The sequence below is a fragment of the Labeo rohita genome, chromosome 21 (assembly GCF_022985175.1).
Source record: "Labeo rohita strain BAU-BD-2019 chromosome 21, IGBB_LRoh.1.0, whole genome shotgun sequence".
In the NCBI taxonomy this organism is placed as follows: Eukaryota; Metazoa; Chordata; class Actinopteri; order Cypriniformes; family Cyprinidae; genus Labeo; species Labeo rohita.
In genome coordinates, this window is record NC_066889.1 from 8,720,378 (window position 1) to 8,741,067 (window position 20,690).

The 20,690-nt window shown below is 37.8% G+C and overlaps 1 protein-coding gene across 3 annotated transcripts in view; it reads left to right on the top strand.

The window, feature by feature from the left end:
* Positions 1–2,568: 2,568 nt before the first annotated feature.
* The window catches only part of plrdgb (PITP-less RdgB-like protein), a 184,624-nt gene continuing 166,502 nt past the window's right edge, over positions 2,569–20,690 (top strand). For all 3 annotated transcript variants that reach the window (XM_051093322.1, XM_051093323.1, XM_051093324.1), the window contains exon 1: positions 2,569–2,893. In XM_051093322.1, coding sequence (XP_050949279.1) covers positions 2,875–2,893 — 19 coding nt within the window. In that variant the 5' untranslated portion in view covers positions 2,569–2,874. The remainder of the gene's footprint in view (positions 2,894–20,690) is intronic.

Below are 20,690 nucleotides of genomic sequence, written 5' to 3' on the forward strand. Positions count from 1 at the left end.
CAGTACTAATTAAGATAATAGTCTAATATTTCACCTGTCTGGAAATGAAAAGAACAAACTTGAACGTAGTCAAGATTCTTGCCCTGGAAGGTTCAGTCTGGCCAACCGCAAGCACCTTCTTTCCTCAGAGTTTATATATTGTTATACTACAGTGCTATTATATTCTGTTGTAAATAAAGTCTGACAAGGTCAAAGCTGGATAATTATTGTGAATCTGCCAGGTTTTTCTCTAACATACCCCCAACTTGTAAAGATCGGGGCTTAAAGAAAATCCTGAGTTACCCACTACTGGACTTTGTGGTGGCATTCATCTGCGTTGAGCTTGTAAATGCGATATTTCGGGCATTACTTGAACGCAACAATAGCTCTCAGAACATTCCGAGCTTACAAGTTGTAAATGACCCTTTGCAAACACCTGTCCTTCTTTGTTACTATTGCTATGTCCGACAAACAATGCCGCTCTCACACTACACATCATGTTCTCATGCAGTGAAAAATTTTGAAACCTGATTTTGGGTCTGTTCCTCACAATCGTATGGATTCTGAAGATCTGGATTATAGCGCACAAATAAAATTGTTTCATTTTGTAATGATGATGCGTGTTCGGTGTATTTTATGGTTCTATTTGTCTGTTGTGTCCCACCACAGCAAACTAAGTAAATATTACATGGATGGTTAAACGATTGCAGAAATGTTATTTATTTTAAGGGTTTTAAGTGTAGTCTTGTTTAACATTATGTGTACCTATCCTTGGAAATGAACGGGCAGGAGAAATCACACAGAACTGAATAAAATGTTATAATTTCATATTGAATAAACTATTAAACTATTTAAAAGTGCAACTGAAACAATAAGGCCATTGGTATGACAACTAAAAACAACAATAATGAAATTAATGCAGCGATTTCAATATTCATATGGATTCGTTTTTAGGTGTCCTCCATACTTCAGTTTTGTACGTTTAAATGCTAAAAATACGTCAGTATTGTACGTTTTACTGCCTGTAAAAACGTAAGTAAATGAACGTTTTGTGGAACCACATTTTATGTAAAATACATAGGAATTATCATGAGATCACATTGCACATACAGTTTGCACACACGTTAGCATATGCGCTAATGTTGTTAGTGCTGATCTGATGATTAACAACTTAAAAACTACATGACATTTCTCACAAGCAAGTTAACAACGGTGCTATTCCTGAAGAAAATGAACTTAAAGTTTCACTATTAGTAGAGACACTGCTGCTGATCACTTTTGACAGACTCACAGAGGTAATTCACCAGCTTAATCTTTCTCTCTCTTTCTCTCTTTCCATCTGTCTGCTTGTCTGTCTGTCTAAACTTAATTATTAACTACATTAGTCTGCTATTAACTGCTCAAGCGTCATTACTAGGTCTAAAATGACGTTTTGGAATTAGCAACGGAGGTGTTGGATGAGATGCGTAAGAAAAGAATCCTACTCACAATAGCGTTTTGAGGACAAAAACCAGGCGAATGCCTTGAAACATATCATCTGAACAGTCAAATGTACATTAGAAAAATGCATTAATGTCATACATACACAGTGATTTTAAGGTTTTGACATTACAGGAAGAGGAAATAGGATCCAAGTAAAATTTCAAGTCTTTACAAACAATGCACTTTTCATGTATAAAAAGGCTAGACTAGAAAAATAACTAGATATATTAGAAAATATAGTCTAAGATAGAAGCACATACAAACAAACAAACAAACAGAATAGTCTCCAAATGTGGACACTATCCCAAAAAAGATTTCTTTAAGACATGCTGTGCCAGATTTGAAATCGGTGATGTCAGATGTTTTTGACTGTGTGTGTCTCATGAGTAATCAGTATATTATTTATACAAATATAAAAACATGAACATGGTCTAAAATTATTTAAAATGTTTAACATATATATATTTGGAGCAAAGTTAAATTACAAATTATTCAGTGTATTTACATATGATGCAGATTAAGTAACCATAGCAACAGCATGCTGCTCACTCTTTCCATTAATTTCGTATGGTATGTTGATAAATTGTACATTTATTATAGATTAAGTCTACATAAACGTTAGCGTTTTGAAAAACAAGACAACGCTGAGGTGTGAATTCCAACTTGAAATGTGAATTGCGAGAGACAACCATCCACAATATTACTTTTATTTGTTTATTTATTTATTTATTGCATTTGCTAGTTTAGCAGACGTTCAGTATTGCTTTAAAAAGCCGAGCATGTTTTAAATATTCGACTCTGTTGACAAAGATCCCATAATCTGCACATTGTATATTAGATTATTTTACAATTATATACCTATGTGTTTCCTGATGTCCCAGTTAGTCTAATTAGATATCACACAGCTGGCATGAGGCGCTTAGGGTTTTGTAAGACGATGTATGAAACCTTTAACTAAATCATAATGAACGTTCATGAAAATGCAGGAATCCGTGAGGACAGCTTCCCCTGTGTTAATAATAACATGCACAGTGATCATTCACGCACATATACAGCAGATATCTTCCCAGCATCATTCATGATGCTCGTCATAGTGCTGAAGCTCGTGAACGCTCGTCAGAGATGCGTTCGTGTGACAGGATAGGCTACTTTCCGATCGATGCGTCATAGTAGTTCTCAGCAGTATCACTTTTGGCGCGATTCTGGAGATTGAATTTTGACATCGGCGATGTAAGTGTCCAGTTATTAGAACAGAGGACTGCACTTAAGTGGCATCTGCTCGGCGTAGCTGGTAAATAATGTTAGGTCACCTGTGCGGGCAGGCAGGTGGTCTCCAAAAATATGCGTAGACAGTCGGTTTGAGAAAGAACAATTGACTCAAAACTACAACACACACTTACATACACGGACAGGATGGCAAAAGAGACTCGAGGTAAGTCCGACTCATTCATTCATCTTTTCATGCGAATGTCTCCAAGAAGCGGATAGGACATTTCTGTTGAAACGCGGTCATCAATATACCAGCACGCGCTCATTGACTCACTGACACAGCAAGGCATTTATGAGATCTTTTAAATAAGAGCCGACATTAAGTGATCACGGATTGTAGGCTAAACAGGCTATGTTACGCATATGACTTATTTGTCATCCAAGTTAACGTTAAATGCATTCTTGTTATGGAATCTTTCCGATGACATTAATCAGTTTATCACTTATACCATCACAGTATTTTGATAGTACGTGCATGTTTCCGGTGAATCTGATCACACCCACTGTCTAGGCTAATAGCATAAACTGGAGAAATACCAAATAGAGCTTTTTAAAGTTACTTAAGTGAATCCAGTGAAATTTACATTATCATGGGTGTATGTAATTTGTATCTAATGAGAGTAAGAAGTAAAATCCCATGTTTTTAAGCATTACAGCCTAAATATCATAAAAGCTTTTAAATAACATGTATGCACTGTAATAATCTAACAGCAGTATTTGTACATAATATTACATAATAATTTACTGGACAACGAATGTAAAAATAAAATGATTAGTTGCACAATAATATGGTGGCAAACCATATTGTATTCTAAAAAAAGTGTTAAAATACAAATCATTTTATAATTGATTGTAAAAAACAGTAATAAGAAGAAGTGAACTGCATCAAATTTTATTTTATTTTTTTTTTATTTTAAGTGTATTGCATTTAGTGTGCTGTTGTTGTTAGGTCTTTGTGTGTATGATTATAAAGGTAACCTGGGTGTCATTTTGGACTGTGATAATTTTCATTGGAAAAATATATTTGAATGTTTTGGACTGTTGTCCTTTTTTATCTTTTAACGATGCTAAGAAACTAATTCATGCATTTATCTTCTCTTGACTTGATTACTGTAATACTGTGTATACTAAAATAAGACGATGGCGAATAATTTGCAGATCCAGAGCACCACTGACAAACATCTAATCTTGTAAAATGTATGGTAAGTACGAGAGAAAGTATTTAAATATTTTTTCCTCCCATCTCGTATTTATTCCCTTTGGGGCACAGGTGACAAACTTGCAGAGATTAGTTCCAACCCTGCTCCAACTGCTACGTTGGATGTACATACCATGTCATTTTTAAATGGGCATGAAGGACATAATTAGCTGGATCAGGTGTGTTTAATTATGGTTGAATCTAAAATCTGCAGGACTGTGACCCTCCAGGAACTGATTTTGACACCCCTGTTTTAGGGGTTCCGTAGAACACGTCATTTCGTTTCCAAACGCGGTTTTCGGAGAGACAGTGGGGGTAGGAATCACAATGCCGGCTCAACATCATGATGTCTGTTAGCTATCGGCGACCCTAATACACACATATATATACACTTCAGTCTCGGAAACTGCACGCCATGTGAGTTGTTCGTGTGTCTCTGTAGTAAGTGGTGCATAGATGGACAAACAATGAACTGTCGTTCAGCCATGTGTCGATTGTGCTTTGTGATTTAATATGCTGAATAACATCATTTTCCCCACCGTGTCTGATATTAAAATCAGTGTGACACACTTTGCAGAAGGCATGGGCATTGTTGATATGGCTTCCGAGATGTAAAATTAAAACTCTTCTGTCTAGATGTTGTTGGAATTTTACTAGTAAGAATTTCAATTACAGAGCTCTCTAATTTAATTCTTGCTAGTAGCAATTCCAATTAGAAAGATTTACAAATGCATTTTTACTAGTCATATGTCTCAATTGATTTCCATTTTTAATGACAGAGCTCTACAACTAATTTTTTACAAGTAAGAATTCCAATAAGAGAGCTCTCTAAATCAATTTTTAAAACAAGTACCAAGACTTGCTACTGCTAGTAACATCCACAACATTCTGCTGTGAGCATGTAAGAGATACTGCTGCTGCACATGTAACATACATGAAATAACCCAATATAGCATACATGAATTGCCTCGTAGCAGATCTATACAGGTGGACATGGGGAAGTTGGAGGGTTTCTAGAGCATGCTGGAAACTGCTACAGCAATCACTAGTCATATATTTGAATGCTGAGCAGTGAGCTCTTTGCCTACCGATACAGCAGAGAACCAGTCAGCTGTGCCATGTCATGTAATTATGTCAGATTGAGTTAGACCTATCCAATGTTGGGAAGGTTACTTTGGAAATGTAATAGGTTACAGGTTACATTTAAAATGTAATAAGTAGTGTAACTTTTCAATTACTTTATTAAAGTAATGTAGCTTATTACTTTTAATTACTTTTTGATTACTTTTCTAAATGTCTAATATTTTAAACTGTTAATCATTTTGAAACATTTAAACCAGGCAGAGTTAACCTTACAGTAGCACTCAACACTGATTACTGTCAGACTTTCAAAATCCTTTATCACTTGAATTAAGATTATAATAACTAAGGGATAACATACATCTTTATTTTGCGATAACAACTGGCTGGATGTACATTATCCCACTTATCACACAGCTGCTTGATTAGTTTAGATGTTTCCTGTCAAAATAATTAGACATGAGACACTGATCTGAGTTGAAATATTTGAACGCAAAGCTTCCATGAAGAAATCAGTTGCTAGAAAGTGGAAAGTTCAAACTAGACAGATATTTTAGGGATACAGTGCAGTCATACCACTTTTCTTACACAACATTTCACCATATAAATAATTAAGTAGTAGTACTAGTTTGTTAGTTATCTTATAATCTATTACAGTGTACAAAAAGCTGCATTTGTATGAAACAATTGAGCGAGTCCACAATACCAGGATGACAGAATCAAGAAATTGTCCACATAATATTGAATTGAGCTTTAATATTTTATTAGCTAACCAAACGCAAAGCTTCCGCCAAGAAAAACTATCAAGCATATAGCACCGATTTAAATTACCCCGAATGAGTCTGAGTTATTAGCTTTTAGCAGTTGTTATCGGGGAATAACATACCTTGAAATGTCATGACTGACCAATCAGAATCAAGCACTCCACAGAGCCATGTAATAATTTAATTTAAAGCACAGCCACCACAAATTCAGACTTTTTTTTTTTTTTTCTTTTTTCTTTTTTTGGGTGGGCTTTTTATGCCTTTTATTGTGATAGGACAGTAGAAAGATGACAGGAAAGAGCGGAGCGGGATCGGCAAAGGACCTCGAGACGGGATTTGACACGCTAACCACGAGGCTATTGGTGCTCACGCCACAAATTCAGTATTATCAGTGTATAGTATATATCAGTATTCATTTACTCTGAGATCATTGTGAGGTTAATAGTTTAATAGCTATGATACTGGGTTTGAAATCAAATGTTTGCATAGTTATGACAGGAAACACTGGTATCTAACAATGCTTTGGAAAAAACAATTAATCTTAAAAAAAGTTTATGCATAAACCCAAATAGGAAATAAAAGAGTTATCGAATAAGCATGTGTTCTATTCTGTGTCCTGGACTCCTGAAACACTGGTGTCTCATTTTAGAGCAGTCAATGCAATTTATGAAAGAAGTCAATTGAATCTGTAAGTGGGGGTGTGTGTGAAAAAAATTCAGATGTAATCCCCTTAGTAATCACTGGCATTTTTCAAAAGTAACTGTAATTTAATTACACATTTTTTCTCAGTAACTGTAACTAATTACAATTACATTTATTTTGTAATTAAATTACGTAATTCCGTTACATGTAACTAGTTACTCCCCAACACTGGACCTATCGGATTGCGCCATCTAGAGTTTCATGCCAGAACTTTGTATTTCTGTCATGACAACTCTTGGAGGGATTGGCATGGTAATGTACATGACAATGTTAATGTATTTGGTCTTGGCGGAATAGATCTGCTATGTTGCTGCTGCTGTGGCAGAGTAAGTAGACTTGCTACAGCCAATAACATTCACAACATGCTGTTGTGAGCATGTAAGAAATACTGCTGCTACACCAAAGAGCCATATGAATCACATGTATTACTATTTATGTGTGCCTGGGCTACCACGCCGACTGGCTTAACACTAGTGTCCTTTGACTATGTGAGCCTTGGCTATCACGCCGACCGGCTTAACAATATTGGTCTATGACTATGTGAGGCTTGGCTACCACGATGCAGAAATCAAAACAAATGAGCGCAACACTTACAGAAAGTTATAGATGTATACTGCGGTAGAAAAAATTTATAATATAATTTAGGTACACAACATTGCATGACCAATGTAACACTGATTTCATACAATAGTAGTTCAATAAACAAGAAGTTTAAATTAAGGGACTTACATTTTAGACACAATATTGACGGTTTTTGCTCAATTTTTTGTTGCAGAAAATAGTTCCAATCAAAGCCAGAGCAGAATTGCTGCATGTCTCTGAGAAACACAGCGGTGTTTCGTTATTGAATCCACGTTTTTGAATGATTCTGAAACCCATTTATAAAGACTGAATGGTTTCATATTTAAAAGTATCATTGCATTTTTCACAACATTTCTTATTTGTATGTTTAAAAAATATTAAAACATAGATTTTATAAAATTATTAACAATTGAAATTTTGCAGTGTAAATGCGTTTATAGAGTATATCTGTAATTTAGTCCAGAATGGAGGAACTGTAATGTTTAATAATTTTTTATTATGTAATTTTTTTGCCATTGGAAAAAAAAGTATATATTTTTGTTTGTATATGCTGTCAATTATACTTCTTAGAAAGAAAATCATAATCTACAAAAATCAGTACCGGCAGGTCACACTTACAAAAAATCGTAAATTGGAATTGGCCAAGAAAATTGCAATCGGTGCATCTCTAGCTGTAATGCATACACAAGAGTGCTTATTTCTTTTAAACTGTTTTCATGTCTGTTACTATTAGTGTGTCTCCAGAGCGATTACATGCTCCAAACTGCGTTTGCTCCAGCTGTATAAACACAGATGCTAAATGCTGCTGCTAATATACTTAATATTTTGCTTCTGCATACGATGTAAACTGCTAACATGTCACTTAGTTTAAACTTGTTTTTGGTTGCTGATTTTTGAATTCAGTTAGGCAGACCACGCAATATACACAATGATATGGATTAAAAGAGCATTCACTTATCTTAGATGTTGATTATCTGAGTTACTTTTTCAAATAAGTAATGCCAGTTACTTTTTTTTCCCATTTATTGATTGACAAGTCTCCTGTCAGGAAATTGGGAGTAAACAATGTTATTGTATTCTAGACTAAATGTGAACATGCATTAATTAATCTCACTCACAAAAACAGTAAAATGCAAACTCAGAATATGACACAACCCCGCAATAATATGTTAAGTAAAACAAATATCCTTTATGTATTTTAATCCCATTTTATTAACCAGTGTTTTTGCTGCTGACCTTCGATTATGCAAATCAGCCATACTAATAAGCAAAAATTACTTTAGATAAACTAACATTTGTGCTTAATTTTTTATAGCTGAGTGATCTCCTGCATAAATGTACTTTTCTTTCAGCCTGAGGTGAATACATTTCACTTTTGGTGTAAAAGGGCTTTTACATTAAAATTGTTTTATATTAAAAACAAAGAAGTAAGCCCTGCCCAGATTTAAAAAGTAACGCAAAAGTAATGTAACACATTACTTTCCATAAAAAGTAACTAAGTAATGTAATTAGTTACTTTTTCAGGGAATAAAGCAAACTTGTAATGCATTACTTTTAAAAGTAACTTTCCCCAACACTGGTATATATATATATATATATATATGAAGAGTTCAGATGCAAAACCAGCTAAATCCATCTGACGTCTTTCTTTAAAAAATGCATTTTTATCCGGCTTGGATGTATAGGTTTCTATGTAAGTACCGGTAATTCTAATTGGGCTGAGGCTGGTATTTTAGCGAGTTTGATGAAAAAGAATTTGATGGACGTATAATATGTATCGAGAGCATTCACTCAGTATCATTATCTAATTTTTGACCGAGATGGCTTTTAGCTGGTTTTGCATCTGAACTCTTCATTTATATACACACACACACACACATATATATATATATATTCTCTTTACAGCTATGTTAATGTAATCTTTTTACAATGTGCAAATACTTCTTATTGGACATTTTCATTGTACGTTCTTCCACAAAATAGCTTCCCAATGGTGGCACGTGTTATTAAAGAACATGTGTCACATGGACAATGCTGATTGTTCACTGAATGGTACACGTGTCCCATTTGCACTGTATTTTGAAATCCATCTAAGATATGATACTAGAAAAATCTAATTACAGAAAATGAGAATATTTCTCTATTACTTTTGGACAATTATGGCTTCTGACATTTTGAGGTGGTATGATGTTGATCAATTTGTTTGACAGTAGAGTGCAAAGGAAAATAAATATCAGTCCAGATTCCAGACAGTTTTACTCAGCTAACTATGTGATACTTTGTCTCAAGATGTATGTTTCAAGTGAATCAAATAGATCTCATTTGATGTGTTTCAACAGCCTCAATTAACCTGTGTCTTTGTCTTATTGAGTCTCACTCAGTACATGTCTGATCAGACATAGAGTAATTACAAGCACAAAGGCATCGTTGTGCTCTGTGAGTGAAGCTCTTGTTTTTCTGCCTATGGCCACAGACACTGGACTGGACAGCTGTGCTCTGAAGCTTTTGTTCTGTTTTGTGGGAGAAGCACTGACAGAGATCCTTGTGATACTGCAAGACAAAATGCAAAAACACATGATGTCTGAATATGTATAATTATTAGCATGTAATTATTAGCAGGAAATTCCTACCTGACAGAAAGGGTGTCACCTTAGTAAGACAACTCCACACAGTTTATTACATCTGAAGTTTACATCTGCTTTTGGTGTTCAAGTGTTTAACCATATCACTTCTGAAAAAGTGGTTTATGTATATTTTAAGTGTAATTGTTGGTAAAGATTATATGTTATTGCTTCAGATGTATGTGTAACAAGTAGAGAATGTGATCAAGAGGCATTATAGCAACACAGTAACTTCAGTTTTGTGGATTGTGTCAAAGCCAACAAAGTCAACAAACTTTGGATAATATCCAGGGATCCAAAGCACCCAGCTTGGTCTCATTGTTTATACGTAGGTATTAGTACATAACGTTTAGAAGCACAAAACATACATTTTTGCATGTTTTTACTAGGGATGGGTGATATGGGCTTAAAAATGTATCATGATAATTTCTGGTATTTATTGCGATAACGATATCAATGACGATGATTCAGGGAATCCTGTTTCTTTAGAGAAAAGTGTTATCTTTCCTATTTTTACCCAAAATAGAGTGTTGTGAGCATTACTGAGTACACACCCAATGTAATGACTGTTAATTCAATGGAATGTGAATTAATTTTTTTTTTTACTTTTTGTACTGGAAGCTCCTAACACCAAGAGGAATTCCTTGTGTGTAATACAACACACTAGGCAATAAAGCTCTTTCTGATTCGGAAGCCAGAGGGCGCCCTTGCACAGAAACTCCACATGCTTTATAGCAGAAGTAATAGTACTGGCGATGCTTTAGGAGTCTCTAATCCAGTTATTGCTGTAGCTGAATAAAATGCAGATAGAGAAATATTAACTGAGGAAACTGAAGACAATAAACATACAGTGGCTACAATATATGGTTTGTCTGTGTTCTTCAAGCAATCTTGGTATTTTTATGGATAAAGTACATTAATAATGCAATGCTAATCGACATAGCCTTTATAATACTATAAAATAATATGATTTTTTTATTCTCATTCTGTGATATGAAACCACGTCTGATATCAGAAGGTTATTTCAAACACTCGACTATGTTGTTATGAAGATGACCATGACTATGAAGTTAATTTGCAGAAAAAGCATGTATAAAATATACATAAAATATACAATAAATTATATCTTTGTTGGACAACAGGTTCGTAACAATCTTATACACATGCAAAATTGCATCGCACATGTGCTACTAATACATTTGTACCCTACGTAATTCAAGGTTCAGACTGATTTTTGTCGCACTGTACAGTTTTAACCAAACCAGTTCTAGATTGAAGCACCTCATTTAGCGATATATTAGTTTCACGTCCGCCTTCAGCATGTTACTATGTACTGTCGCACACAGAAATATGTCAACAACTAGACTTTATCGTTATTATTGCGGGAAGACTAATTCTTATCATGGGGAAAAATTTTAGCCACGGGTTCTGGAGGGTGCTCTAGAGGAAGCTTGGGCACTGGAGGGCGCTCTAGAGGAAGCTCGGGCTCAGGAGGGCGCTCTGGAGGCAGCTCGGGCTCAGGAGGGTACTCTGGAGGCAGCTCGGGCTCAGGAGGGTGCTCTGGAGGCAGCTCAGGCTCAGGAGGGTGCTCTAGAAGCAGCTCAGGCTCTGGGGGGCACTCTGGAGGAATGGACGGGACCAGTGGAGACTTGGGAGAGCTGGACGGGACCAGCGGAGATGAAGCAGAGCTGGACGGGACCAGCGGAGACACACGAGAAAATAATCCACATGAGTCCATAACGTCCTTAATATTAATGTGGCTTGCCATATCTGCAGCCGGTAAACCAGAGCGCGGGGGGCGTGGCTGGAGTCTGTGAGCTGGCCGATGCCGGAGTCCGAGAGCTGACCGCGGCCGGAGTCCGAGAGCTGGCCACGGGTTCTGGGCTGAGGATGAGGGAGGAGCTCTGGAGAACTGGGGTGAGCGAGGGAGGACCGGAGGGAGTGAGCTCGTTGGAGCAGCACGTGGAGGACGCTGGCTGTTGGTGAGCTGGAGCGGCCGCATGTTTTCAAATGGGGGGAAGATTAGAATCTTCCACATCAACATAGAAATTGGAATGACAAAGAGCAAGGACATAGTTGATAAATTCCGCAACCGGTTTGCGGCAATCGTCAGGAGTTATAGAACAGAACATTTTGTCATCGTTTAGCCCCATCTGAAAACATGCGTTGATCATGGCGTCGTTCCAACTCACCAGATGAACAACGCTCAGGAATTCCTCCACGTATTGCTCCAACGGCCTCTCCGCCTGTTGGATATTCATGAGGAAATCCTCAGCCCAGAACATCTTTGTTTGGTCGGTTATTCTGTATTTTGGTCGCTGTATTTTTAGTATGACGAGGAGGTCCAGAATATGCACATTTATCAACACACAACAATCCACACAATGAGCAGGAACGGACAGGAACAGGAAGGAATCCAACGTAAAAACGACACGAACAGACTTTGAATAAACCGGAGTGACATAAACAAAATGACTTCAAGAACGGACAACCAAACTGTGAACACACCAAAACTTAAATACACAGACTAATCAGGGGGAGACAGGTGAAATCGATTAAGCAGTGACGTAATAATTAGAGACGGAACAGGAAAGACCAAATAAGGACATACATGGGGGAAAAAACACAAAACAGTCCACAGGGTGTGACACCGGTATATCGCAAACAATACGATATCGCCCAATTTTACCGGTATATCGCCCAATGTACAATTTGGACATATTTTAATGTTTAAAACGTAAAAATGGCTACGTATTTTTAGCTAAAAAACGTGAAATATTCACAAATCTTTTATATTAATAATTATATTTGTATCAGTGCAATTGTATAATTTTATTAATAAGTAATTGTAACGGGACTCGTGGGAAGCGTATAAGATCCAAGTGCGAGCTTTTATTGAACACAGCGTAGTCAGACAGGCAGGGTCGATCTCCAAACAAACAGTAATATCCAGGGCAAAAACAGTAGCAAAATCCAGAAATCAGGCAGAGGGTAAAAATACCAAGAGAGCAGTCCAAAAGTAACAAATAAACAAGGCTATGAAACTAGGCAAAAACTATGGCAATGAACTAGAATGAAACAATGGCAAAAAAACAAGGCAAAACTATGACGAGAAACAAAACCGTGGCAAATAACAAAAACAAGGCAATGAAATCAGAGAAAACACTTAGTAGAGTCCGCATAGCAAAACAATACTTTGCGAGGCCTGTTTGGTGTAGGCCTCCTTAAATGGCCACCAAACAGGAAGTTACCCATGAAGCAGCAGAGGCAGAAGCAGCGGTAACAGAGAGTCAGTGGGTGAGGGCTCCCTCTGCTGGCGTGGCGTTACAGAATCCCCCCCCCCCGCAGGAGCGACTCCTGGCGCTCAAAATAACAACAGTCCAGAAGGGTGGGGGAACCGAGGCAAAACAGGGGGTGGGACGGGGGGCCAGGTCCGTGCAGAGGAGGTGGGCCTGGAACGTGGGGCAGGGACAGACAGTGAAGCACTGGAGGACCTTTGCCATGAAACAGTAGCAGCTCCGTACCACCTCCGGGGGCATTGGCGCAGACTCGTGGTCAGACGTGGCAGTGAGTTCATGAGTGGACGCCGCCTCCTTTGGAGGATCTACAGCATAAGCTGACACCTCTGGAGGTATAGGCGTGGATTCATGGTCAGACATGGTAGTGAGTTCATTAATGGACGCCACCTCCTTAGGGGGTTCTACAGTGCATGCTGACACCTCGGGAGGTATTGGCGTATATTCTTGAACAGACAAGAATCAGCTGATATGTGACTAGGCTCTAGGATGTCAGCTGAGACGTGACGAGGCTCTAGGAGGTCAGCTGAGACGTGACGAAGCTCTAGGAGGTCAGCTGAGACGTGACGAGGCTCTAGGGGGTCAGCTGAGACGTGACGAGGCTCTAGGAGGTCAGTTGAGACGTGACGAGGCTCTAGACAATCAGCTGAGACGTGACAAGGCTCTTGGGGGTCAGCTGAGACGTGACGAGGCTCTTGGAGGTCAGGCGGGACCTGGCGAGGTTCTGGCATGACGGCCGTGGTTTGGCGAGGCTCCATACTAGCAGCCATGTCGTGAAGAGATGCGGTTAGGAGCGCAGCTGTTACTTGACTTGATTCAGGGAGGTCTGCCGTAACTTGACTTGACTCAGGGAGGTCTGCCTTGACTTGACTTGACTCATGAAGAACAGCTATGTCTTGACCTGGCTCGTGAAGACCAGCTGTGGCTTGACTTGGCTCATAAAGGTTAGCTGTAACGTGACTTGACTCAGGAACAACATGGCTTGACTCAGGAACAACAGCTGTAATGTGACTTGACTCAGGAACAACATGGCTTGACTCAGGAACAACAGCTGTAACTTGGCTTGACTCATGGGGGACAACAGCTGTAACTTGGCTTGACTCATGGGGAACAACAGCTGTAACTTGACTTGACTCATGGGGAACAGTGGTGACTTGGCTTGACTCATGGGGAACAGCTGTGACTTGGCTTGACTCATGGGGAACAGCTGTGACTTGACGTGGCTCAGGATGCACAGCTGTAACTTGACGTGGCTCAGGATGCACAGCTGTAACTTGTCATGGCTCAGGATACACAGCTGTAACTTGACTTGGCACTGAGAATGCAGCCCTGACTTGACTTGATACCGGAAGATCAGGCATCACTTTGCTTTGGGTGCAGCAGACATGGCGAGATGAGATTTGGATGAGATGATTTTGGACTGATGAGGCTCAGGCGTGGCAGCCATCTTATGAACAGACTTGGGGATGGCGGCCATCTTGTGAACAGGCTTGGGGATAGCAGCCATCTTGTGAACAGGCTTGGGGATGGCGGCCATCTTGTGAACAGGCTCGGGGATGGCGACCACCTTGTGGACTGGCTCTGGGATGGTGGCCATGTTGTGGACTGGCTCTGGGATGGCGGCCATCTTGTGAGCTGGCTGTGGGAGGGCGGCCATGACAGGTACAGACTCCGGACGGGCAGGCATGGTGTGAGCAGGCCTTGGAGCAGAAGAAAATCTGACAACAAACTGCCTCATAAATATTGTTCCTTATGCTCAAATAGCGTTAAAAAAGCTTATTTTTCAGGCAGTCCCCGAACTCAAATCGTAAATATCAATATGAGCAAGCAAGCGTCACTTACCGGATGCTGCGTGCTTCTATAGCTGAAACTTGGCAGCTGCAAAAATGCCATGAAAGCAGAATACATCACCCATTTTCTTTTTTATACTTTGTTTTTCACTGTGAAACAAAACACGCGCCAGGAGAACCTGACAATGTCTATTGTCTTCCATTTGTTTATCTTCTCTAGTCACGTTTGATCTCGCGAGGCTCTGTGTGCTCTTGCGGCCCGTCATGAATCCAAATGCGGCTCACCGAACACATTACAAAATAACTTACAGTTTTACAATTAATTTTTGTTTTTACATTTATTTTAAAATGTACTAAATAAATATAAACTATAATGTTTTTATATTAAATAATTTTGTTTTTCATCAATTATTAATGAGCAGACCTCATTAGGAACGAACAAGTGCGTGCTTTGGCAGAATTCAGTTTAACTAGTCATCATCAGCAGCCATTAGTTTGGTAAAACTAAGCATCAGAATGTTGTTATTAAGGGAGAAAACTGAAATGTGGAAAATGCTAACAAAGGAATACATACAATCAAGAAAAGTCGCAGTATCATCAGTGAAGGTAGAGACTTTCTGCATCAACTTTCGGTTTGCCCCACCACTCAAAAAGATGAATTGATAGATTTCAGGCAAAAGGAAACACCCATACTACGCAGCAATCATCCTCAGATTAAGTTTGAAAAGTGCTTTCCATGTTTGGATCAACATTTTCTGCAATGTCGCGCATCAAGTCATGCTTCCATGCACGTCTTACAGACAGCATTTTACAGATCGCAACTTCATTGTGCTGTTATTCGTTTCAAGGTGAATTTGGCAAAATTGGTCAGCTCCCGACAGTAGCAGGTGTCTAGTTAATAGTGAGTTGAATTATTTATTTACAGTGGTGTAGTGCAGGCATATAGCCTATCCACTTCTTTATCAGTCGGCTTTGTGTATACCTAATTCTAAATCCCTCTGATGCGCATCATTCAGTAGTGTCCTGTATTAGCCAAAATCATGACAGTCCACCACATGAATAGCTATTTCAATCGCATGTGAATAAATGCAAATATTCTTTAAAACACCCGGTCAGGACTGTGGTGTTGGCTTCCTTTGAAATATGTTTGATGATTGCGCCTGATGTGCCACCGCCCGCTCTGTGCACTCCTCCACACCAAATGCTGCCTGTTCTTAGGCGAGAACATGTCAGGGGGAGGCGCGCAGACTGGTATAATAATAATTATTATTGATTACTAATTGAGTACATTAAAACGAAAACAATATGTAACAACAAACAATAAGGGTTCATCGGATGCAAAGTTCACTTTTACATGTTGTTTGAACATTAATGTGTGTTGGCTGTGTATGTACAAATCTACCCTATAATGATAAAAATCCATGCAGTGTTTTTTAATTAATCTATAAAAATAATATCCCCTTTTTCAAATCGAGCCATTCTCAGATGCCATCACACCGACAGAGGCCGATTCCATGATAGTAGATTGACATGAGAGTCTTACCTCAGATCAGCTGTAAGAGTCTTACATTGTTTCGATGACGGAGCAGGGATGTAAATTAGACAAGAATATCTCTGATTGAGTGATTTAGGCGTTTTGTTGCTGGATGTAATAATGAACATAGTGGTCATCATTTACCCTCCGACATCTGAGCCGCTGAAGATGCAGTGGATTACATTTGAAGGGAATGCGCCCCCTGATCTACATAAATGTGTCTGTTCGCGCAAATCATCCGTGATCCAGCTTTACCTAGAGCAGAAGTGAGTATAAGGTTTTTCTTTTAATGAATCTCTGCAATCACCTTTCCTAGTAACATGCTAGTTAGCAAGTTTCGCGGCTAAACGTGCTAAATACGGCTAAAGTAAACAATCTCTCAGAACAGCTCATGACTCCGCAGAGAGGGGCGGGGCGAGAAGAGCTCATTTGCATTTAAAGGAACAATCCCTCAGAATGGGATGATTTTTGCAGAGCTCATTTTGACAAGGTAAAAGGGGTGTTGTTTTACACAACCATTGAGAATTTTAAGTATATTATAGACTTTTTATTAAGACCCTAAAGTGTCATATCACTTGTGGAAAATGGGGATCTGATGACCCCTTTTTTTTAAAGCAATGAATAATTTATTCCGGGGGATAAATTATGCGTATACCCACTTCTTTAGGCACCACTACACCACTGTTTATATATATCAATAAATGTAATCATTTAGATATCATAATATTTAATTATAAATCTGTCTGGTTTGTATTGGTGACGTAATATGTAAATGATATGCAGCCCGCGAGACTTGCACTTGGACCATATGTGGCCCAGTGGAAAAAAAGGTGGAGAATCACTGGTTTAGAGGATTATAAGGCTAAAAATCAGCTGAAACTGTCTATATGTCTATGGTCTCCCATGATTTTAAAATCGGTTAAGATTTGAAAAATGTCTATTGTGCAGCCAGCTTAACTGTAGTGGGTTTCTAAGCCACAACTTTGTCGCCAAGGATTTTCCAGAAATTTTCAGTCGGGATTGGATCAGACTGTGGCCTTGCCATTTCATAATTTCAATGTTTTTAGCTTTAAGGAACTGCTTGACCTGTTTTGCAGTGTGACGGGGGCATTGTGTTGCATGAAAATTGCAGGCCAATTGGGAGATGCTTGCTTGGTACTGCATGTTGCTGAAGGAGGTTCTGATTTATGTGTTTTTTTGCTAGTAAAAATAATTAGAAATTGTTACTAGTAAAAACTGATTTAGGGAGCTCTCTTATTGTAATTCTTAATAGTAAACATTGATTTAGGGAGCTCTCTAATTGTAATTCTTTCTAGTAAAAATTCAGCTGTAATTAAAAATGAGTGGAAGTCAGTGGAGACATATAACTAGTAAAATGCATTTGTTGATCTCTCTAGTTGGAATTGTTACTAGTAAGAATTGAATTAGAGAGCTATAGAGAGCCATATCAACAATGTCCACACCTTTTGCAAATTGTCTTTTTAATATTGGAGACTGGCAAGTGGAAGCACAGACATTTCGACCTTCGCTAAGGCATGGAGTGAATTTTGTGCCAATATTCATTAAACAAATCCAGCGTTTTGCAAATAAACACAATCTGCTTTGCAAAGAAAAAACACAACTTTCAAACAAACAAGTTTGCGAAAGTGATTCGCTAATACAAAACTCTATTTGAGAGAAAATGCAGTGGTATGGGCAAATATATGTATTGTGTATTACAACTCTGAGACTCAGTTGCCTTTTTATGGGGAAACTTGGCTTGATTTTCTCACAAATGCATGCAGGCAGATTTTCTCACAAATGCAATTGAGCAACTTTCTTTTCCAAAAAAACAGCAGATGGTGCTGTTGGTCAATTTATGCTAGTCTCCCGAGACCCAAAACACCCGTTTACCAACGCAGAGGTATAATAACAATATGTCATGTCACAATGATATATTAAGCTTAGACAATTTAATTTAGGATCAGATGTGGTAATATCACCCAAGAGGTAATTAATTATTAATAAAAAACTGAAAACAAACCACATTATTTAGTACAATATCTAAAACGTTTTAAATGTTGTAACACTGTGCAGTCATTTGTGTCTAAAATAATGATGTATTTTTTTAGCTAAGCAAAATGATAAATATTTCTCGTCTGGAGTCACTCTTGTCCTGTGAATTGGCAACACGTTCTCACTCCCAACTCGTAACACATTGACGATTGGTCAGGACCCCTTGGCTTCACTTTTTGATGCTTAGGGTACCCCTTTAGTGTCATTTTTCGATGTGCAGGGTCCTCCATTGTTTTCAGTTGTTTCTTAATTTAATGGTTTGTATGCATTATAAATGTATACTTTCATTGGAGCACCTAATCCACCCCTACCCTAAACCTACCCACTTCTGAACAATATAAAACATGCAACAGTCACAGGTATTTTTTGCAAAAACTGATTACAAACAAGTCCTGTTGCATATACATAACATAAGAGCCAATGGTATTTCACAATAGCTTGACGCAATTGGTCACAAGACACCCAAGAGCTAATAACATTTCACAACCAAGGCTTGCTTCTTCTGGCAGCATTTTTTGAATTCGTGCACAGACAGACTGCAGTGCAGCACACAGGACGGCGGACAGCAAGGCATTGTTAGAAAACGCAAAGGGTCTACTTTTATTTGTATATTGTCATAACAACAAAAAAGCAATGTGCTTTTGTAAAATAAAGAAAACAAACAGGGTGCTTGAAATGTCTACTTTTAAATAAACAAATTTAAATTGAAAACAAATATTCTCTGATTATATAATCTGAGTGAATGTAAGGAGAGGTACAGTTTCTCCTGTTTCACCTCATTATCGCTAACGTGATCCCGCCTCACACTGACTGCTCTGTTCACATGTTAATGAATTGAGGTCAGCCAGGTAAACATGGAGATGCCCCTGAAAAATGTCATCAAAACATCACACTCTGGACAGCAAGGACTCTTCTTGGAGTGACTCAGATAATGAATGTTTGCACTTTGAAGAGACACTAATATGATTCCTGACAGTAGCCTTTGATTTGTAACTTCATGAGTTAAAATGTTGCTCGGATATATATAAAAAGCTACATATTTTTAGATGGATTTTTCCAAACAGCCTATTGTCAGACTCAAATCTGTATTCAGAGTAAAATATTGGTTGAAATATGAAATATCTCCTTATAGGCCATTTTTAGTTTTGAATGTTGAACAAGGCATGTATATAAACTATGCCATATGTAAACATAAATAAAATAATAAACTATGATATCCGTTCTGAAAATTAAAGTTGGTTTTACTATAGTAAAAGTGTGGTAATCATGTTTTTTTGCAGGTTACCATTTCTATAACGGCAGCTTTACTACAAATACTGTGGTATTTATTTAGTAAAACAATGGTTAATTTTCATAAGGAATAATAATGTTTAGATTATATTTCTGTACACTTACATAGCTGAATCACAATAAAGCTCACCTGAACTTAAACTAGTTTGATTATAGTAGACTATTTGTATAATTAGATTAGCCTACTAGGTTGTCTGTAGTGTAGTTTTATACTTATACTTTATACTATATTTCACTGCAGGCTATGTCTCAACATATGTAGCAGAATGGCAGTAAATCTTACTTGACCTAATGTAAAAATAAAATTCAAACACTTTCATTTTTGGTACACAGTTGTCGCTATCCACAATACATATACTCCTGTGTTGTTTTGAATGTTGAACAATTGTATCAACATATGTATATATTCTATATCCCACAATCCAACAGAGGATAAGAATTATAGAGAATGGATCAGTATTTATAGGGAAAGACTGCATATTTAGCCATGTCATGTGATTTTTTAACTAATCAATCATGTTAACAACTTTACAGCACTTATTGTAAATTTCACTGACATTGTAGTATAGGGTCGCTTTGTGAAAACATCTAAATGGTTAATTATAGACATATGTAGCGAAATTAGATCAAATTTAATTGATTCAATTGGGAATCGAATCCAAAGGATTTGGAATCAATTTGATTAAATGATTCAGAATTAATAGTTTACACTTCATTAACTGTTTGTCCAGCGAAAAGTTTAACTTAGTATATCTTACCAATTCTGGGTGCTTATATTATTCCTGTGGCCATCAGATTATAATATAAACAAAGTACTAGGTTGTTATCATGAGCTAGGTAGCAAAATCTAAGGCACAGTCGTTAACTTCATGAACATAAAACAAGACAATGTGCTTTTAAATGAAACAAGAATTTATTGAACTACTGTAAGATACACCCACACATACACACTCTCACACATACATGCATACGGTTCAAAGAATGAGAATTACGGAGTTTGAATGGAATCCCAAAATTTCTAGTATCTGGTACTAGTTCTTAAATTGCA